The 19,668-nt window shown below is 36.6% G+C and overlaps 1 protein-coding gene across 1 annotated transcript; it reads right to left on the reverse strand.

The window, feature by feature from the left end:
• Nucleotides 1-382: 382 nt before the first annotated feature.
• On the reverse strand, nucleotides 383-17,905 carry LOC140151398 (sialin-like). The gene is made up of 9 exons (XM_072173727.1): nucleotides 17,773-17,905; nucleotides 11,546-11,739; nucleotides 10,248-10,487; nucleotides 9,731-9,914; nucleotides 7,081-7,205; nucleotides 6,245-6,397; nucleotides 5,390-5,522; nucleotides 1,854-2,095; nucleotides 383-840 (listed from the first exon to the last, which is right to left on the reverse strand). Exons 1-9 carry the CDS (start codon nucleotides 17,900-17,902, stop codon nucleotides 610-612), a joined length of 1,632 nt encoding a protein of 543 aa, XP_072029828.1. The 5' UTR covers nucleotides 17,903-17,905; the 3' UTR covers nucleotides 383-609.
• Nucleotides 17,906-19,668: the final 1,763 nt, after the last annotated feature.

Consider the following 19,668-nt stretch of genomic DNA (forward strand, 5'->3'; position numbering starts at 1 on the left):
TATGATGAAATTGATTTCTATCTGTATGTGTTCTAGCCGTTATATGGGAAGGTCACTATTCCAAGTTTTGAAAAGCAAACCTTTATTCTGTTTTTGGAATAGCAAACTTTCACTAGGCCTATAATAGAAAACTGTGTTTGGAACAGAGGATGTTCAGAATATTGGCCGCTCAGAATAACAGACTTACAGAATAGTGGTCTGTAACCAATTTATCTTGGATTAATTGTCCTTCATTTGAGGACTGATTAATCAATGCTTTGTAGCAAAGTCCTAAATTTATGTTCAATAAAACCAATATTGAGTTTTAGAAATGCCAATATTGGGAATTGTCAGGCGCTTGTAACAGTAGTTACATCTGTTATGGAAGCTTATGTAAGCCACCACCATTACCCTGCCATCACGTATCCTGGGACAATTAAGTAGTGTATGTTGCATGGGAACTCTTAAGCACCATGTATGCATGTTTCTTTATAGCAGCCTCAATTTGTGTGTCAAATTTCTGATTCCCAGTGATTTGTTTTATTCAGGATCTTTAACATGCAAAAGATAACCAGCCACATTGAGTCAGAGCCCTGGAAATACCCACACATGTTATTCATCATCAGATCCTCACCTCTCATCATAGCTACCCAACATATCTTTACTAATTTCATTCGGATCATCTGAATCTGAGACCTGGGATGTATTGTAATCTACATTCACATCCAGGACTGGTCCATTTGGGTCATTCTTGGCCCATGGTTGTTCCTCTCCCGAGGCCATTAATACAAATATGACAAACGACAAGAGATAGAGGGCGCAGCATATCCAGAATACTATCTGCCATTGATCTTTGGTATTCTGTCAATCAATAATAAAGAAGAACAAAACTGTCAATTAAACTATACTCCGTTGCTGAGTGATTGGTTTCTAGCCATTGAGGCAACACGCTTTTTGCTGCATTTGGGAAAGTACACCTCCTCATTGGTCAAATACCAATCGCTTGTCGCTCAGCAATGGAGTATAAACTTAGCTTTAAGGATATTATTTTAACACTTACCAGAAACAGATGAAGCTGTGTTTTAAGAAATTAACTGAATTTCTTAAAAAAGCTTTTAAAAATATAGGAAACTCCAGCAAAAACAATGATTTTCCAGTTTTTTTTACATTATTTTGGGCAAAAATCATGTTCTAAAACTATATGGGGGCACTCGAATAGTAAAGTGACATGTACTGCCACAACTTTCAACATATAGGTGCGTAGGGGCACATGTAACAATCACAAATTAGGGGTAATTCTGGGGGAGATGCTAAAAGTGTACTACAAACAAGGTTGGAAAATTCACTTAGTAAATCCTTTTGTGTACGTGTGGTCTTTATTTGTACCAATTTTTTTTGTAAAATACAAAAATCCATGGTAAAAACTTGTAACGGGATGAATTTTGAAAAAGCCAGTCTTTTCAGTCAACACTTAATACACAAAAAAGGAGGGGATATATAAGATAAATGGGGTCTTTGGACCAATAAAAACAAGGGATGTATTAAAAAGAGGGTACTGAGACTCTAGAATCTACAGGGGTACTAATTAGGAGAGGGGTACTCTTTAGATGGAGTGTGGGGCACTCATGATGTGATTATGTGAGGTCACAATGACCCCTTTGTTTTTATTGCCACCTTGTTGTTAAAATAATGCTATCTCCTATGTTATATCAGGTTATAGAGACATGCACAATACTTTTATTCTGAAAACAATACTTTTATTCTCAAAACAATACTTTTATTCTGTAAAAAATAATTGCATTGATACTAAAAGTGGAGTCTTACGTTTGATTAAATCTTCTCACAATATCTTGAAATCAATCATTATTACTTACATTGCCTTCTGTGAGTATTCCTACGACAGTTGGTGCCAGGAATCCTGTGGAATTGCCAGCCAGGCTAGCAATCCCATAGATTACCCCTGCATACTTAGGTGCTATATCAAGGTGATTCACTGTAGCCCCTGATTGGAATAGACCAGTGCCTATACTGCCGATGCAGAAGAACATCACTGCAAGGTATTTATTGCAACCTACATAAATTACCATTGCGATAGATAATGCAGCTATGAGTGTTCCTAGGTGAAAAATACAAATGAAATAGAAAACAACAAAAGCAACACAATCAGCATAAAAACAGAGATTTATATAAAGTAACCTATGATAAACAATATGTAAAATTGATTTCTGTCAAAAAATTCCCCAGCCTCAGTGTATTCTTTGGTACAGTGGTAGATCCAGGAATTTGGGACAGGAGGCACACTAACAAGTTTTTGCTGTCACCTTGCGTGACCCGTGGTGGTGCCTGGAAACGTTTTCAAAATAAAGGCCCAATTAAAGCCATTTTGTGGACCATTTTGACACTATTGTTCATTCCTTAAAACAAAAAGTGCATGGGTGTCTAAAACAGTAGTCAACATATACAATCTTTATATCATGTTTGTTTGTTTTCCTAGGTTGGTCTTGTAAGAGGTACACAAGCTTGTGGTCCAGACCTATGCAGCATGCGCATTTCGAAAAAAACCCATTTTTTCTTCTTTGCATCTGGAGGAGTTCTTTCAGAAGGAATAATTTTGAATCTTCACTGTGTAAAATGTTCTCAGTCATCCAAATGTGAGATTGTATAGAATCCTAGAACTTAATATGTATAAGTTGCATGATGAAGGCTTGAAGTTCCAGATGCAATTTAGTAATTCTAGAAATAGTAAGTTACAGTATTAAATTAATTCTCAAAATGTGTTGAACTTTACAATAAATTTAACAACACATCAAGTATTTACCAGTTCCCTTTTATCATTACCGATTCACAATAGCACATGTACGTTGAACTTACGGTTGTTTGATGTGATACTTTTCTAACAAAACATAATTTTCAATTCTAGACCTAGACAATACCAACACCTATCTTTCTAATATACATATATATTTCTAGCTATTTTTACATAGATTTTCTTTTTTTTTCTTCAAATGTTTCATCTTTTTCTGCCTTTTTGCAATAATATTTATTCTATAAATTGTATATTTTGTGTGCAAATAGAGGACGCTATTTACATTTATATAAGTATAAGTATAATTAAGAAGAATTTGTCGCTCAAAAGAATCAAGTCATTAAACTTATCACTGACTCTAAAATTGAGTATTTCTCCAATAAGTTCGCTGAATCAAATGTTAAAGATATGTATGCTACAATTAATGGGTTGCTTAACAAATCTCAAAAAATACTACCTGTTTTTGATTGTCCTGATCAAGCTCTTGCCAACAAGTTTCTCTCCTTTTTATCGAAAAGTTGAGAAGATCAGGGCCAATGTTAATGATGATAGTATTGCGAATTCTGACTCTATAGAACCCTGTCATGCCTGTAATCTTGATGCTAACATTAACTGTTGCTTAAACACATTCACTCCGCTATCTGAGACAGATATTGAGAAGATCATAAAAAGGTTTCCTAGTAAAACATGTAACTTAGATACTCTGCCGACGTGGCTTGTAAAGGATAATCTTCCGATCTTGTTGCCGATTTTCACAAAAATTGTCAACAGTTCGTTAATATCTGGTATTTTTCCAAATGCACTCAAAGAGTCTATTATCACTCCAGTGATCAAGAAATCAAATCTTGACAACAATATCTTAAAGAACTATAGGCCAGTGGCCAACATGAAATTCATGTGTAAGGTTATTGAAAAGGCTGCGTCATGTCAAGTAGTCACACATGTTGACAACTACAACCTGGGTGAAGTGAACCAATCCTCCTATAAGAGGTCTCACAGTACTGAAACCGCCCTGTTAAAGGTAAAAAACGACATCCTCCAGTACGTGGACCATGGTAAAGTTGTCTTCCTGGTGCTGCTTGACATGTCAGCAGCCTTTGACACGGTGGATCACCATATCCTGTTGAATAGACTGAAATCAGATTTCAATATCGATGGCACAGTCCATTCCTGGTATAGGTCATATTTTAATCAACGTAACGTCAGAGTGGTAATTAACAACGACATGTCTAGTGAGCATACGCTCACTTACTCATTACCCCAGGGTTCCATCATTGGCCCTCAGTGTTTCATCATGTATACCGTTCCCGTTGGTGAAATCATTCGTCGTTACAACATATGCTTTCATTGTTATGCTGACGATATACAGCTTTATGCTGCCTTTGAACCCAAAGTCAGTGGTGACCGTGAGCGTGTGCTCAATAACATGTCTGCTTGTATTTCTGATATTAACTCTTGGATGGTTAATAACAAGCTGCAGCTCAATCAGGACAAAACGGAATTTTTCATCATTGCCACCAATAGAGCTCTCAATAAGCTTCCCGTCATTGAGCTGAGCTTGGGTAACCACTCAATCAAACCATCTGCCAATGTTAAGAACTTAGGTGTTGTTTTTGATGGAGCTCTTAATATGTCTTCTCATATTAGCAATCTTTGTAAAACCCTCAACTTTCACATCCGTAACTTATGGCGGATACGACGTTTTCTCAGTCAGGACGCGTGTCATCATGCCGTCAGAGCACTTGTCTTGTCTCGCATAGACTATGCCAACTCCCTCATGTATGGTGCCCGTGAAATGGACCTAAAACGGCTGCAGCGTCTCCAAAATAAGGCAGCCAGGCTGATCTTCGCATGTGGACGAGACAGGTGCTCTGCCGATTTGTTGAATACCCTCCATTGGCTCCCGGTGAAAGAAGAATTAATTTCAAAATCATGTTGCACATATACAACTGCATATCAGGTACTGCTCCGGCATATCTACAAGATCTTGTCACGTTTTATAATCATCCAGATTCATCTAGAAGCAGTCGCAGGCTTCGCTCATCATCTGACAAAACAAGGCTCTATACAGTTCGCTCCAGTAAAAGAGCCGGGGATTGCTGTTTCACCGTTTTCGGGCCCCAGCACTGGAACAAGCTCCCTGTTTATGTCAGAGAAGCGGAATCTGTGGCTGCTTTTAAACGTCTTCTGAAGACGTATCTTTTTCCAAATCTGTAATTTCTTGTTGTTGTTTTTATATTGTTTTTTTCTTGTGTATTTTGTGTTGGAGCAAAAGCGCTGTGTTATCTGTAGAGCGCTATAGAAATGTCCTGTAATAATAATAATAATAATAAGCCCAATAATTAGTTATTGCTTTCATTTCATGACAAAAATTTTAAGAACATTTCCTAGCTATTTATTACTCATTTTTCCGATGTTTTAATGATGCAAACAAGATTTAATATAATTAGCGCCATCAGTGTTCAAATTTTCTTTAAAATGAACACAGTTCTACATGCCATCAAACAACTGTGATTTAATTTTATGTTCCTTGTGTTTGTATTTTGTAAAATAGTACAGTATGTGATGCAAACAACAATGTGAATGAAAACCTTTTCAACATACCTAAACTATTGAAGAGTTTTCTAGTTGCTACAGTAGAAAGATACCCATTTTGTCGTATAAAATCTGCAATAAAACTCCCAATGATGTAGAATAGCCACATAATAACAAATGGTAATGCTGACAAAAATCCACTCTGAAAAAACAATCATCAGGTCAGGAATTATCAGGAAAATGATATAATTGATAAAGCTAGCAATGAACCCTAACTGATCAGCACTCCACCTATTCCCCCTCTTTGGTGGTGTATCAGGTGGGGCAGGGAGAAAAAGAGTGACCAAGATAAAACAGTTCCAAAAGACTCATGAGCCAAACATATCACATCACAAAATTAGTTCCGATCTTAAACTGGTAAAAAAGAACAACAATGTTTTTATTTGTAGAAGCACACCAGGTTGATTTGATTAATGGAACAAATATTTTGGAAAGTGGGCTGATGTGCCTGGTTTTTGTTTGATGAATAAATCCAGCAAATACAAAAACATTTTACAACGTTTTAAATAAACAAGTTATATTTTGTATTTTGGTTTAGGTAAAAACGTTTTAATAACATTAAATGTCGGGTTATATATAGGTCATGAGAACATTTTAAAACGTTTTGGTATTGTAAACTATTTTTTGCAAACATTTTTTGCCAAATATTTTGTCAACACTTAGATATTTGCAGGCAGTAGATCATCAAAAATGTTTTTTTAATGTTATGAAAACGTTTTATACCCTTTTTATACCCTCAAACATCAAAGAATATATGAAGCTGAGCGAGGGAGAGAGAGAGAGTGATCCGCCTATTGCCCATTTTGGGTAACAGAATATTTCACACTCTAATTTTAATACTTCTAACCTGTGATAATTTCTTACCTGTGATAGATCAAATTTGAGAACATTTTTCATGTAATTTGGTAGATCTATTAGAAGAATATATCCACCAAACGCTGTACAAAAAGATGATATAATAATACCCCAAACTGGAACTGATGTCAGGATGCTAACTATTGGTACATGCATGGAAGTCTAGAAATGAAGAAAAAAGAAAAGAAAACATATAATTAAAACAAATGGACACTGCTAAGTCCTGCAATCTTACCAGCTGAGTTATCAAGGATAGTGAAGGGAACATAACGTCATATCCTTCCACATTTGGTAAACCCCAGCCTTGGCACTTGGGAACATAAAACAATTAGCCATGATTATGCAAGTTATCAAAAATAATCAAAAATTGTGCGTCTTGATCGGGTCGAGAAGTTGGGCTCCCGAAACTAAACTGCAAGTGACAAATGTATTGAGGCATTCGTGTAGGCTGAAAATAGGGGTGGCGAATGACAAATAACAATGTGGGTAGTGTTCCCTCGAAGAAACCCCTCAGTTGCAAAAGACCCTTGAATTTAACCAAAACAGCACTTTTAATGAAATTTGGGGAGCTGAACAGATAATTGGTGGTTGTTACAATCTAACTGCAGATAGGTTTGCACTGTTCAGCTGCAACTGGTCTAGGCCTAGTTGATGCGATTTGATTATGCTGATTCATGTGACATCGAAATTACAGCGCTTTGAATCCGCTGAAAGTGGTGATCATAAATTACTTACTCTTTCAGAGGCTAATGGTTTTCATTCTTTTGACCATGTCGCAAGAAATGCACAGAATAACGATGCCAATTTATAGATACACCCCTAAACCATGTAAACTATCACCTTACCATCTGTCTCGGTCCTATACTTTTCTCTATATATTCTCTCTCTTCTTGTGATATTCTTGGATGCTTTGCTGGAGTGTCATGTATGAGAAGAGCCCAAAATATAAACCATACAATACCCAGAGCACCTATAAATATAAATTCCACATAACCACATTATGAACATTGCATTTTTCATTAGCAGGTAATAAGAATGTAAACAATCGAACCACATCGCCTTCTTTCATGCTCACCTAGAACATTGTAAGTTTAAGGAAAATTCAACAATCTTCAATACATTGGCATCAGATGACCTTGAAAAAATCCATTTTTAACAATTAGAAGCAAAAATTTCATGAAAATCTAACAACCTTTACTATTTTTACCTCAAATGACCTATGATGATCTTACAATGAATTGAACAATTTTCCATTTTTCCAGAAGAACATTTTGCGAGTACGAAAACCCTGGAGCCAATGATTGACCCTTGTGGAACACCACAATTAAGATCGTAATAATCAGAGAACACATTACCAACAGAAACCCGGAACTGACGACCAGTCATGTACGAATGGAACCATTTAGGAGCGGTGCCTTTGGTACCAAAGCCATGTTCTAACCGATGGAATAGGATATCATGGTAAATGGTATCAAAGGCAGCACCGAGGTCAAGTATTATTTAAAATGCTGCCTTATTTTCATCAAGGGTCATCGCAATGTCATTTGTGACCTTGAGCAATGCTATTTAGGTGGAATGCATGTTCTTATATGCCGATTGATACACCTCATCGACATGATCGAGATAATTAACTTGCTCGGTGACCGGGCTCGTTGACATGGATTATCGCAGCCTTTTCAATTACCTGCCAATGAAACCTATGTTTGAAACAGGCCTATAATTTTTCAAGTCGTTCCAATCCAAATTGGTCTTTTTTAAGATTGTAAGTAACTATGGCCTGCTTAAGATCCTCAGGGAATGTGCCCTCTTTGAGGGAGGAATTAACAATATTTGTGATGCATGGTAACACAACATCAGTATTGCTTTTCACCAACTGAGTGGGGAGAACATCAAGGCTGCAACTTTTGTGCTTCTTTTTAGAGCCCTCTAACATTTTAATGTACCAAAGATGTTGTTTTTTATTTTCCTTATCATCAACTTTTCCACTTTTAAGCCACCTTCGTTCAAGGCGACGTTACTCCTGTTTCTAAGTTAATAACGCATTGATCAGCGAACCAAGGAGGGCGTTGAAGGTGCATGAGAGTCAAGGACAATACTGCAGGCATTATTAAAGCGTGTGTATAGAAAATTTGAGGTACGTGTTTTGAGACCATAGGTTTAAAATCACTCAGTATGAAGTCTACCAACACAGATGAACTTTCATGCTAGTAATGGAATGATGTAAAATCGCCCGTATGGGAACCATCTCCGGTTTAGTCTCCATTGTAAACATCAAAGCATTACACCAGTAAGTCTCCGTCTATCTAGCACAGTCAAAGGAACCAAAGTGGATAATATTGGGAATGTTTTGAACACCGCGAATGTGTTGCCTAACGACATTGTAAGGGAAGTGAAGTCACGATGCAGGCTGTCGCAGTTGAAGGAACATATGCTGTCTAAACGCCGACAACAACAGAAATTCACGCGACTTGTGGAACGAAAGAGAGAGACAAATACACGGGAAAAGGGAAATAACATCGCCTCGGTGTGTATAAGCCCCGGGGGGCACTTCAATATGAAATGGATATAGGTGTAGGGCTGGCACTTTCGCACTAAGGGGCATTCGGTGAGAGCAAAATGTAAAAAATATGGGGTCATTGGGTGAGAGCATGATTTTTGGCATTCGGTGAGAGCAAAATGTAAAAAATATGGGGTCATTGGGTGAGAACATGACCTTTTTTGAAATGGAATCTTTGGGTGAGAGCCGAAACAGCGCCACAAAAACCTCGAAAATCGAATTTCTAGTTCTAAATGGCTTCAAATTTCATTGTTTTTTTCCAAATAAGTAACAAAATCAGTGATAAATGATAGTTGCTGTTCAAATTGAACTTGTAAGGGTCTTTGGGTGACAGATCAAATGGAAAAATAGGGGGTCTTTGGGTGACAGAGCATGTGTTCGGAAAAAATATGGGGTCTTTGGGTGACAGCGATGATGAAAAAGGGGTCTTAACAGCCCTACATACGCGTCACCTCCAAAGTTGGAGTGCCCCCGGGGTATAAGCAAACGGGTTAAATAGTGCATTAAAGAAGTGCGGTTATCCGAACAGGTCTTTTGACAAAGCCAAGAAAGCCAAGGAAGCTAAATCTAACAATACAAAAAGGACAAGTAGTTTTGCCCTATGTAAAAGGAACCTCCGAAACACTAGGTAGAATTTTAGGCAGCTACGGAATCAGAGTTTGCGTCAAACTCTGCGGCAGCTACTTGTCTCATCCAAAGACAACAAGGACAAAAAAAGACCAATAAATTATATCCCTTGTCAGGGGAAAACCCTGAGGGGTCAGTGTGCGGAATCATATATTGGTGAAACGGAAAGATCGTTAAAAACCAGATTCCTAGAACACCGTTGTCCGAGTCAGTACAACCTCGTCGGAAGTCTCCCAGCACATTCACATTGAATCCCCCGGCCACCAAGTTGATTTGGACAAGGTCAAAATCCTTGACCGGAACGCACTTACCTGATAAATAAAACACAGATGGCCATCCTTGCAGAAAATTGGAATCACACATCACTCCAGCAATTGGATTAGCAACTACGGTTCCGAAGATGCCTCCTGACAAAGCAGTGATAAGCATCTTTGAGCGTTCATATTTGGGTGCCCAGTGAGCCATGATAGCATACATAGCGGGGTATGTCACACCCTGGAAATCGAAAGTGAAAAACAAGCGTGTAATATTTACCAATTTTATGAAATTTGAGGTTCAATTGTTTCTCTAAATTCAGGGAAATAATGTACGAACAAAAGCAAGTCTGTATTTCTAGAATATACAGGTTCTTCTGGTTGGTTTACTGCAGAAAATCAAACAGGTCACCAATACCAAAACTGTGCAAATATCATAATTTTATAGAAAATTTATGACTTGAATGTACCAGAGTTTTAAAATGTGAGGAAATCGCCCTTAAATAATATCACGCTTATTTGGGTTCAGGCTTTAAAAATTATAAATGAATGATACATATTTTCACCTCCATACCTCTCCAATTCCTTCAAGAATTCTGAGCGCAATGAACCATCCTACACCTGCTGAAGCGGCCAATGGTGTTAACAAGCTTAGGAAGGAAGTACAAAGAACTCCTAAACCAAAGATCCACTTGCCACCAAATCTGCTTGCAATCCACCCACCGGGGATATGTGTAAGCATGTAACCGTAGAAGAAAGAACTGAGAATCTGGTGCTGAGTATCCTCGTCCCATGGGAATGTTTTAGCTGTACTCTGAATGAGACAAAACAGATAGTATCATAAACACTCTGATCCCTTAATCGATGACAATTACAAAGGCACCAAAATCTGAATTTTGATGATTTTTATGATTTTCCGGCAAAGAGTAATATGTGATGCGATCCCAGCGATGGGATTAAGCAAAATAAGGCGAGCATCATCCAAATTTTAATTTCCTTTTATCATGTTTATGCTCTAGCTATTTCGATGAAAATTCCATGACTTGCATCCAGTTCCGGAGATATGGTTATTTTAATGTTGCTCAGAACAATAACAGCCGTACAAAGAAATTGAATAAATGTTTACTCTGCACATTATTTTCTTTATTTAATAGGCTGAATGTTTATGTTTGGTGAAACATTTCCATACCACTGCTTATGGCAGTAAGTAAAGCTGCAAAGCTTTTAGAAGGCATAGGATTACTACTTTGTAATAACTAGAAATTACGTCAGCGTGCACCTTAAAATAAACAGAATTCTTGCAGTTCTGTCGCATGGCTACACACAAATGTATCTATAAAGATTTTTCTGTTATTGCTTGAGAATTTTAATAACAATAATAAGAAAACAATAATTTCATGGGGAAATCAGTGGAGTGTAAAAGTGTCACCAAAAGTGGTCCAAAATGACACCGTGACGTATCGCCTGTATAACAACAGGTGCACTATGGGCCATAAGATCTCACACTAAGAGAAATATAGTTGAATGATCTTAATACTACTGTCTTTATCAATTCATGGTAAAAAAGTCATTCACTAAATTGAATATCAAAATGAGCAGAAATGTGCATGAGTTTTGCGCAAATTGGATCGGTCATGATTAGTATTGTTAAATCCTGCAAGTCAACCGCAGTTGTGAGATATTAAGTAATTTATAATAATTTTAAGCACTTTTTTATTTTATGTTCTGTCTATTTTGCATAGAGACTTAATTTTGTTCTCAAAATTTCTTCAAATTGCTATAGTAACTATGATACCGAATTGTAAATTCTTGTGTACCAAATTTTCACTGGGCCAAAAATCGTGACATGTGGCCTCCTCGTCAATATCCTACCTTAGGTTTCTTTGTACTGTTGAGAAATGGTCCTGGGCATTCATCATTGGGATGTATAGGTGTAATGGTTTTGTTGTTGTCATCCGTCATTGCTACTATTGCCACACTGAGGTTGATTCTCATCAAGTACACATTTAATAATCCCAGAAATACAAGGAGAACCAGCACATGGCGAGTTGCAATACATCCTGGAACTATGAATATATAAAATATTTTGAAAATATTATATGCATATGAAAATATCCAATTAACAAAAAAATTTAAAGACCTGCCAGCTTGTACTACTATATATATGTTTATGTCATACCATACAAGATTGACAAGACGTGAGTCCCCGTAAGGGATCAAGGCAAAAGATCGATGACGTCATATAAACGAAACTAGTTTCGTTTCTCAGGCGACACCTCCCTTCTTGCCGGGATGCCAGAAACGTAATCCTGAAATATTGAACATTTGTCTGGGTTCTATGATATTTTACAAGGAATTAAACTAGACAATTGGCATAATAAGTTACCCCTATAATGAAGTAACGCTATGGAAAGTAAATAAGTTCCGGCATTTCCACAAAAGTGAAGACCTATTACTTTTAGTACACTTTCTAACCTAAATTATATAACAAAAAACATTTAAAAAATACCTTGATAACTAATTGAACTACAATTTTGAACTTCTTGATCTGCCATTGTGTAGATATAACTAGTGTCTTGAAAAGGGGGATTCTAAAACAAAATATGTTATAACGTACGAGTATACCTATATTTATAGTGGATGGCTGCTTTGAGATTTACCGTTTTAGGTCTCCGCTTTTTAGATTTCCATGGCTAAAAAACGGGGTCCCAAAACAACCTTCCCTATCAGGTGCGTATCCACGATTTGGCGATTGGTTGTACGTCTTGCAATACTAGAGAGATTGCGATTTCCAAACTTACGTATCGAGCGTACGTGGAATCTATTCAAAATCACTCTCCTGTGACGATATTTTGAATATATTCCACGTACGTTCGATGATACGTTTGGAAATCGCAATCTCTCTAGTATCGTTCAAACCATGAGGCAGGTCCTGCTGACAGGACCGGGAATATTTAGCAGACGTTCTTTAGTGGCATTTTTGTCTATTTTGGCCACAATCAAAAGCTATAAATTTCAGCCCGGAATATCAGACCTTTTTTTTCAAATTTATATATTCATTAGTTTGATACTAAATTAGTTTTAGAGGCGACATACGAATACAATGTATGAATACTAGTGTCATTATATCGGAGCACGTTGAAAATTTCTATAAAATATAATAGTAATTTGTACAAAGGTTAAGGTCATATGTATAATGAACAGATCGTGTGAGATATATCTCGCGATCTGAAGGGGTCATTGTGTCCCCAGACTGGATAACAATATAATGAACATATTTCGTGTTATTGTTCCTAAAACCAATGACCGTGAAGGACAAATGAATACGGACAAAAGGTTGCAGTATTTTGAAGGTCAATTTTTAAGACTTAGTAAACAGCAAATTGGGAAAGCAAACCATCGGTGTTTGGAAGATGGTTCAGCAGATATTAAGAGGCTGTGCAATAATTATGAGCCCCTGGGGAGGGAAAACTTTCCAAATTAGGTATGGAACCATAAAAACATGTGAAATCAGCGCAGAAAACACTCAATATTTCAGGGTTACAAAAATAAAAAATATGTGACATGATCTGGTCCATGGAGACCAAAGGAGGCATTGAGTTACTCTAAGCATACTGCAGTTACTGTCCGTTTTCCTATACACAATACATAGTGCTTTCACCATTGAGCTGTGACCTGTACAAATCGTGCCATGTTAGAAGAATAGGCATTTGTCTAGTTAACGTCAATGTGTGAAAAATAACCGGCCAATATTAAAAGTACTCTCAAAAACTTCTAGCAAATATATTCCTCTAACATGACCTAAAATTACAGCTAGGTTAGATGCTCAGAAATATTCGTACTTTGGTAAAATAGTGAGTGAGGGCAAGACATAGCTAGCCAACGTCCCGTGTTAATTGAATGGAGATTTGACCGAAAATTTTGGTAAACGGACCGCTCACTTCTGACGAATGCCACACGAAAACGGTACAAGCTACATTTAAAGTACTCTCTGTTCGATCATCATGATGAGTTTCTTACATAGTATGCCGAAATTGGGTACTGTAGGTGGTTGACAAAGGTCCTGCTGACAGGACCGGGAATATTTAGCAGACGTTCTTTAGTGGCATTTTTGTCTATTTTGGCCACAATCAAAAGCTATAAATTTCAGCCCGGAATATCAGACCTTTTTTTCAAATTTATATATTCATTAGTTTGATACTAAATTAGTTTTAGAGGCGACATACGAATACAATGTATGAATACTAGTGTCATTATATCGGAGCACGTTGAAAATTTCTATAAAATATAATAGTAATTTGTACAAAGGTTAAGGTCATATGTATAATGAACAGATCGTGTGAGATATATCTCGCGATCTGAAGGGGTCATTGTGTCCCCAGACTGGATAACAATATAATGAACATATTTCGTGTTATTGTTCCTAAAACCAATGACCGTGAAGGACAAATGAATACGGACAAAAGGTTGCAGTATTTTGAAGGTCAATTTTTAAGACTTAGTAAACAGCAAATTGGGAAAGCAAACCATCGGTGTTTGGAAGATGGTTCAGCAGATATTAAGAGGCTGTGCAATAATTATGAGCCCCTGGGGAGGGAAAACTTTCCAAATTAGGTATGGAACCATAAAAACATGTGAAATCAGCGCAGAAAACACTCAATATTTCAGGGTTACAAAAATAAAAAATATGTGACATGATCTGGTCCATGGAGACCAAAGGAGGCATTGAGTTACTCTAAGCATACTGCAGTTACTGTCCGTTTTCCTATACACAATACATAGTGCTTTCACCATTGAGCTGTGACCTGTACAAATCGTGCCATGTTAGAAGAATACGCATTTGTCTAGTTAACGTCAATGTGTGAAAAATAACCGGCCAATATTAAAAGTACTCTCAAAAACTTCTAGCAAATATATTCCTCTAACATGACCTAAAATTACAGCTAGGTTAGATGCTCAGAAATATTCGTACTTTGGTAAAATAGTGAGTGAGGGCAAGACATAGCTAGCCAACGTCCCGTGTTAATTGAATGGAGATTTGACCGAAAATTTGGTAAACGGACCGCTCACTTCTGACGAATGCCACACGAAAACGGTACAAGCTACATTTAAAGTACTCTCTGTTCGATCATCATGATGAGTTTCTTACATAGTATGCCGAAATTGGGTACTGTAGGTGGTTGACAAAGGGTCGTACTTCGCTGATGAGTAAGTGACAGTGAACATGAAATTCAGCGCCCATAACCCTAGTTAGTAGCTAGTTAGTGGAGGCCGTCACGGGACTGATTATTGATTATTGAAGTGCCTTATTAATAGATACGCACGATTTAGGGCAAGAAAAAAACCGGGACACTTTTGGAGACATCATCATCATCATCATCATCATCATCATCATCATCATCATCATCATCATCATCATCATCATTATCATCATCACTTTCTACATTTTTCTAAACAACATACTGTTTTAATAAGATTTTTTTCTTAAAATGCATTTAACTATAATTATTGTTTAGAGCGTGGTGAAATAAAACATCACGATTTTCATCACAAACAACAAATATAATGCATAAGAAATCGTTTGTTTTAGAGCGTGATGATGAAATAAAACATCACGGTTTTCATCACGAAACAAAGTAATACATAAGAAATCAATTTTTCGTGAGTGATGAAATAAAACATGATTTTCATCACGAAACAAAGTAATACATAAGAAATCGTTTGTTTTAGAGCGTGATGAAATAAAACATCACGATTTTCATCACAAAACAAAGTAATAGGTCTACAAAAGAAATACTTTTTTCGAGAGTGATTAAATAAAACATCACGATTTTCATCACGGAACAAAGTAATACATAAGACATCGTTTGTTTGATTGCAATCAACCGCGACAGTTCGTCTCACACACATAACAATGCACTGCGATCAAATAGGTTGATGACAACATTTGATTGAATGGACTGCACTGCGACATGATTACGGTGCACCGGTTCAAATCCTTTGTTTGGAGCCAATCAATAATTTCACGTACAGCCTCTATGCAAATTAGAGTTTACACACGCTGCAGCTGGGGTAATCGACCGAAGCTGGTTGTCGTTAATGCATGAGCTTATTTGCTTTACTGAATCGATTTACTGGATTAATATCCTGTTAACTGGGTTTAATGCCACAAAGGTCGAATCGGGCTTGCCATGGACCATAAGTGCATCATGGCCTAATGATTACCCGAAACAAACATTAGGCTATCATATACTGAAAACACCAAAGGTCTAGCATACTTGGTTGATGGTTCTAAAGTTATGAAGTTTTGTGATGCCTATTTTCTTATGTATTTTATTGCTTTTTGACCCTATAATATGTTTGCCTTTATCTGAATTTCAAATTTGCCGCCTTTGGCCTCCATGGACCAGATCGTGTCACATATAATAATGCTTTGATACAGAATATTACTTTTGTATTTAAAGTCCCATCACTCAGTGAATTTGCTCATCCAGAGGATCGTAAAAAATCATCAAAATTCAGATTTTAAACCTTTGTAAGTGTCACTCATAGATGTGCTAACACAACCTGCTAGTGGTTACGTGTTATGAAAGACTAGAAGACATTTTACATGGATCTGTAATTTCTCAGAGAAAGTAGCCACATGAATTTGAATGGGTATTTACAACTTTGTCAATACACCTGTTTTCCTTGTTTTGTCCCAATTTTTATCATACCACTGATGACAAGTTTAATTATTGCAGTTATCCTTTACTATTAGACAATCTATACACGATTTTGATTTTTTACACTCTCGCTGGAATCACAGAATGGGCTTTTAATATTTATGTACAGTGATTCTTGCAAATTTGTGCAATATTATTTGTTTTCATTTATATTTTCAGTAAATAAGTCCTGATGTTAAATTTTTACGTATTGGTGTCAATTTAATTATTTATTTTGATAATTTCTACAGGAGGGCATGACAAAGGCATGCTACTATGTGCAAAGGTTATGGGGTGGGTGGTGTGTTTCAACAAACGCTTTAAACAAACAAACATGATTTTGTAGATGATAATTAAACCTCAAAAATCACTGATTGTGCCAATAAATGTTGCTAATTGAAGTTATTTTTTTAAACTTCTATAATGATGGACTAATTTTAAGTATATGCTCAGGCCATCAACGAAAGCTAGATATCTTCGAAATAAGATATATAATACTGAAAATACTGAATACTGAATAATGAAATCTCCCCTCATCCCTTGCCAAAAATAATGTGATGCTAAACTCACATTACCATTGTTCTAATGGATAACAAACTGTAAAAATAATTGGGTATATGAATGTTTTTATATACTGCTAAATGAAGCAGATTTCAGGGTTATATATTATATGTGGTACATAAAACAAAGTAAAAGAATCTTAGGTGTATTAATGGAAAAAGTCCTTTGATCAAGGTCACTACACATGCTACAGATGCGTTACTTAAATTCTACTGCCTTTTTGGAAAAAAGGCTGCGATTAATGAAACCAAATATCATACCAGACTTAACACTGCTTAAGTACAAAACTATACTGATCACCTGGGTATGAATTGGTAAGTTTGTACACTTGTATGATTCAGAAAAAGGTAGAGAAAGGCTGAACAGTATATGAACAAGTTATATTGCTCAAAATCAAGTATTGTTAAAAAATCACCCATGCATGTTCCGTGTCCTGGAACTAAATAACTTTACACTTTCACTGGGATCACTGAATGGGACTTTAATAGAAACTGGCAAGTTAAAGCTTAACTTGAGCTGAGCCGATAGCTGCACACACACCAGCTACGAGTCAATTCTGTCAAAAAAGCAGGGCAAGTCTTGAAAAGACTGCTTACGCAATATGTACTGTCATGACTGTCTTTTGTTCTATTTTGCTCCGTTTTCGACGTATGGAGCTGTAGCTGAAATGCAGTAAGAAAATGTCAGATTATAATATAACCTGTAAGTGTAATTTCAGATAAGAGTATTTCGAGCTTACATACGATACGCGTATACAAGGTATGCGTAAATTTAAGCTTGTAAACATAACAAAAATCACAATGATGAATCAATTGTTAAGTTTTTTGCACTCACTTTTAGGGCTCCGGGAATGATGCGGTAATAACCCAAGAAGTGATGTAGCCTCATCGTCATTTATAACACCTCTACGACCGGCATTAGTTTCTGAAGACATTGGTTTTGTGAATAATCGATCCGCAAGCATTCGCAATTTTGCTGCCTTGTTTTGATTTTAACTTGTACCCGGAAGTAATCACATGTCTTTCCCGAACTAGATATGGTTGAGTTGGTAGCTTCAACCAGGCCGGCGGTACTCTGTACAAACTGCATATACCGATTCTGAGGACAAGAACTGTGTAACAGTCTTCAAAGCAGGGGATCGCGACTGTTACAGTCGCAATCCCCTGCTTTGTAAGCAGCGGTCAGGTCACGGGCTGTGCACCATCCTCTTCGTAATAAAGGTCTGGTAATCGCATTAACATTTGGGCATAATATAGGCATAATTAATGAATATGCATTGTCTCTTCTCAATACGCAAGCTAACGACTATCATATCCTTTCAACACATATATTCAAGTGCAGGGAAAAAATATGGCTTCTTTAGAATAAAAAAATTACGGGAGATATTCATCATTTTCTACGCCTGTATCCAAAGATTTATCGTCTGAATATCAAATCGTGCATAGCACATTCACGTGTATCGATCCCGTGTATTCATGTTAGTGTCTCTGCTGTACAATGTAATTATTAACCAGGCGATGTAGGTTTTTCGACGCTACTAAGCGAATCCCAAAAGACCTTTTGATCGCTACGAAGCGAGATAAAATGTGACAACGGGGTGATACACGGGGCTGTATATCCCACTCCCCTGCATGCATGTACATGTATACTTAATATAAAATTATTCTTCCAGTTGGTCAAACAAATCCACAAAACTTAATCAAAAACGGGAACTTACATATTTTATTAAAACGAGGTTTCGTTCGATACCATCAAACATCATCATGTGACTTATTTAAGTTTTCTCTTTACCAAACAAGCAAAAACTATACATTTCACTCTCCCACTGTGAAACAAGCAATGAACAAATTGATTGCTGTCACTGCATAATATTTACCTGTTATGAACCAGTAAATTTCTGCAATTAAATTTTACAAAATTAATATTAAATCAACTATCTAGTATTACCTAAAACTATTAATTTGCAAGCACTTTAACAACGGTGTCACAAATTGTAGGTATTTAAATGTATTTTAAGTTTCAAAGATATATCCTTTGCTAAAGGTCCTGCTAAACAAACATACAAATGTAAATGTGTATTTTTCTTCAAACAATAAATGATCAAATATTTTGTAAGTCATCTCAATTATCATATACCGGAACACATGTAGTAGTTCGTTATTAAGCCCTGGCAATTAATTGCCTAACATTGTAATCACCTACCAATTTATAATATAACCAAAAATTACCACCCGTTTCCCACATTAAGAAAAATGTAATAAAAGTTCAATTAAGACACGGGGTTCTTTGTATTCCCCCTTACATTTCCATATCATTTATTTATTTATTTATTTATTTATTTATTTATTTATTTTCCTTTTTCATCTTCCCCATTTTCTCCAGTGACCATCCTGGCTGCGCATACACAATGTTCTGAACAAAACATCACATACAAACACGACCATACATTGTTTTACCTTCTACCATACCATCACCCAACAACCTTACCCACGAACCGCGTATGTCAAAAACCGCGCACCCCGAGAACCGCTCTACTTATTCATTTGTTAGGTGGGTTGAGACCGTGGCACGACGTATAAATACAAACAAGTTGTTATTTCTTCGCAAATAGGCCTACTCAGAAGAGTGACTGACATTGGAAGAAAAAGGAGAAAAGGGGGTAGGAGAGAAAAAAGAAGAGAAAAGGGAAAAGATAAAATAAAAGGTAACATTGCACGTAATTGAACATAC

The sequence above is a fragment of the Amphiura filiformis genome, chromosome 4 (genome assembly GCF_039555335.1).
Source record: "Amphiura filiformis chromosome 4, Afil_fr2py, whole genome shotgun sequence".
NCBI classification, from domain to species: Eukaryota; Metazoa; Echinodermata; class Ophiuroidea; order Amphilepidida; family Amphiuridae; genus Amphiura; species Amphiura filiformis.

Bases quoted from the DNA above. Each gene is read 5' to 3' on its own strand.
- LOC140151398 (XM_072173727.1), bottom strand. From the start codon at position 17,902: ATGCTTGCGGATCGATTATTCACAAAACCAATGTCTTCAGAAACTAAT. The intron at 10,488-11,545 runs GTAGGATATTGA...TGTCTCATTCAG, and splicing joins ACAGTACAAAGAAACCTAAG to AGTACAGCTAAAACATTCCC. The intron at 5,523-6,244 runs GTAAGAAATTAT...TTGTTTTTTCAG, and splicing joins TCAAATTTGATCTATCACAG to AGTGGATTTTTGTCAGCATT.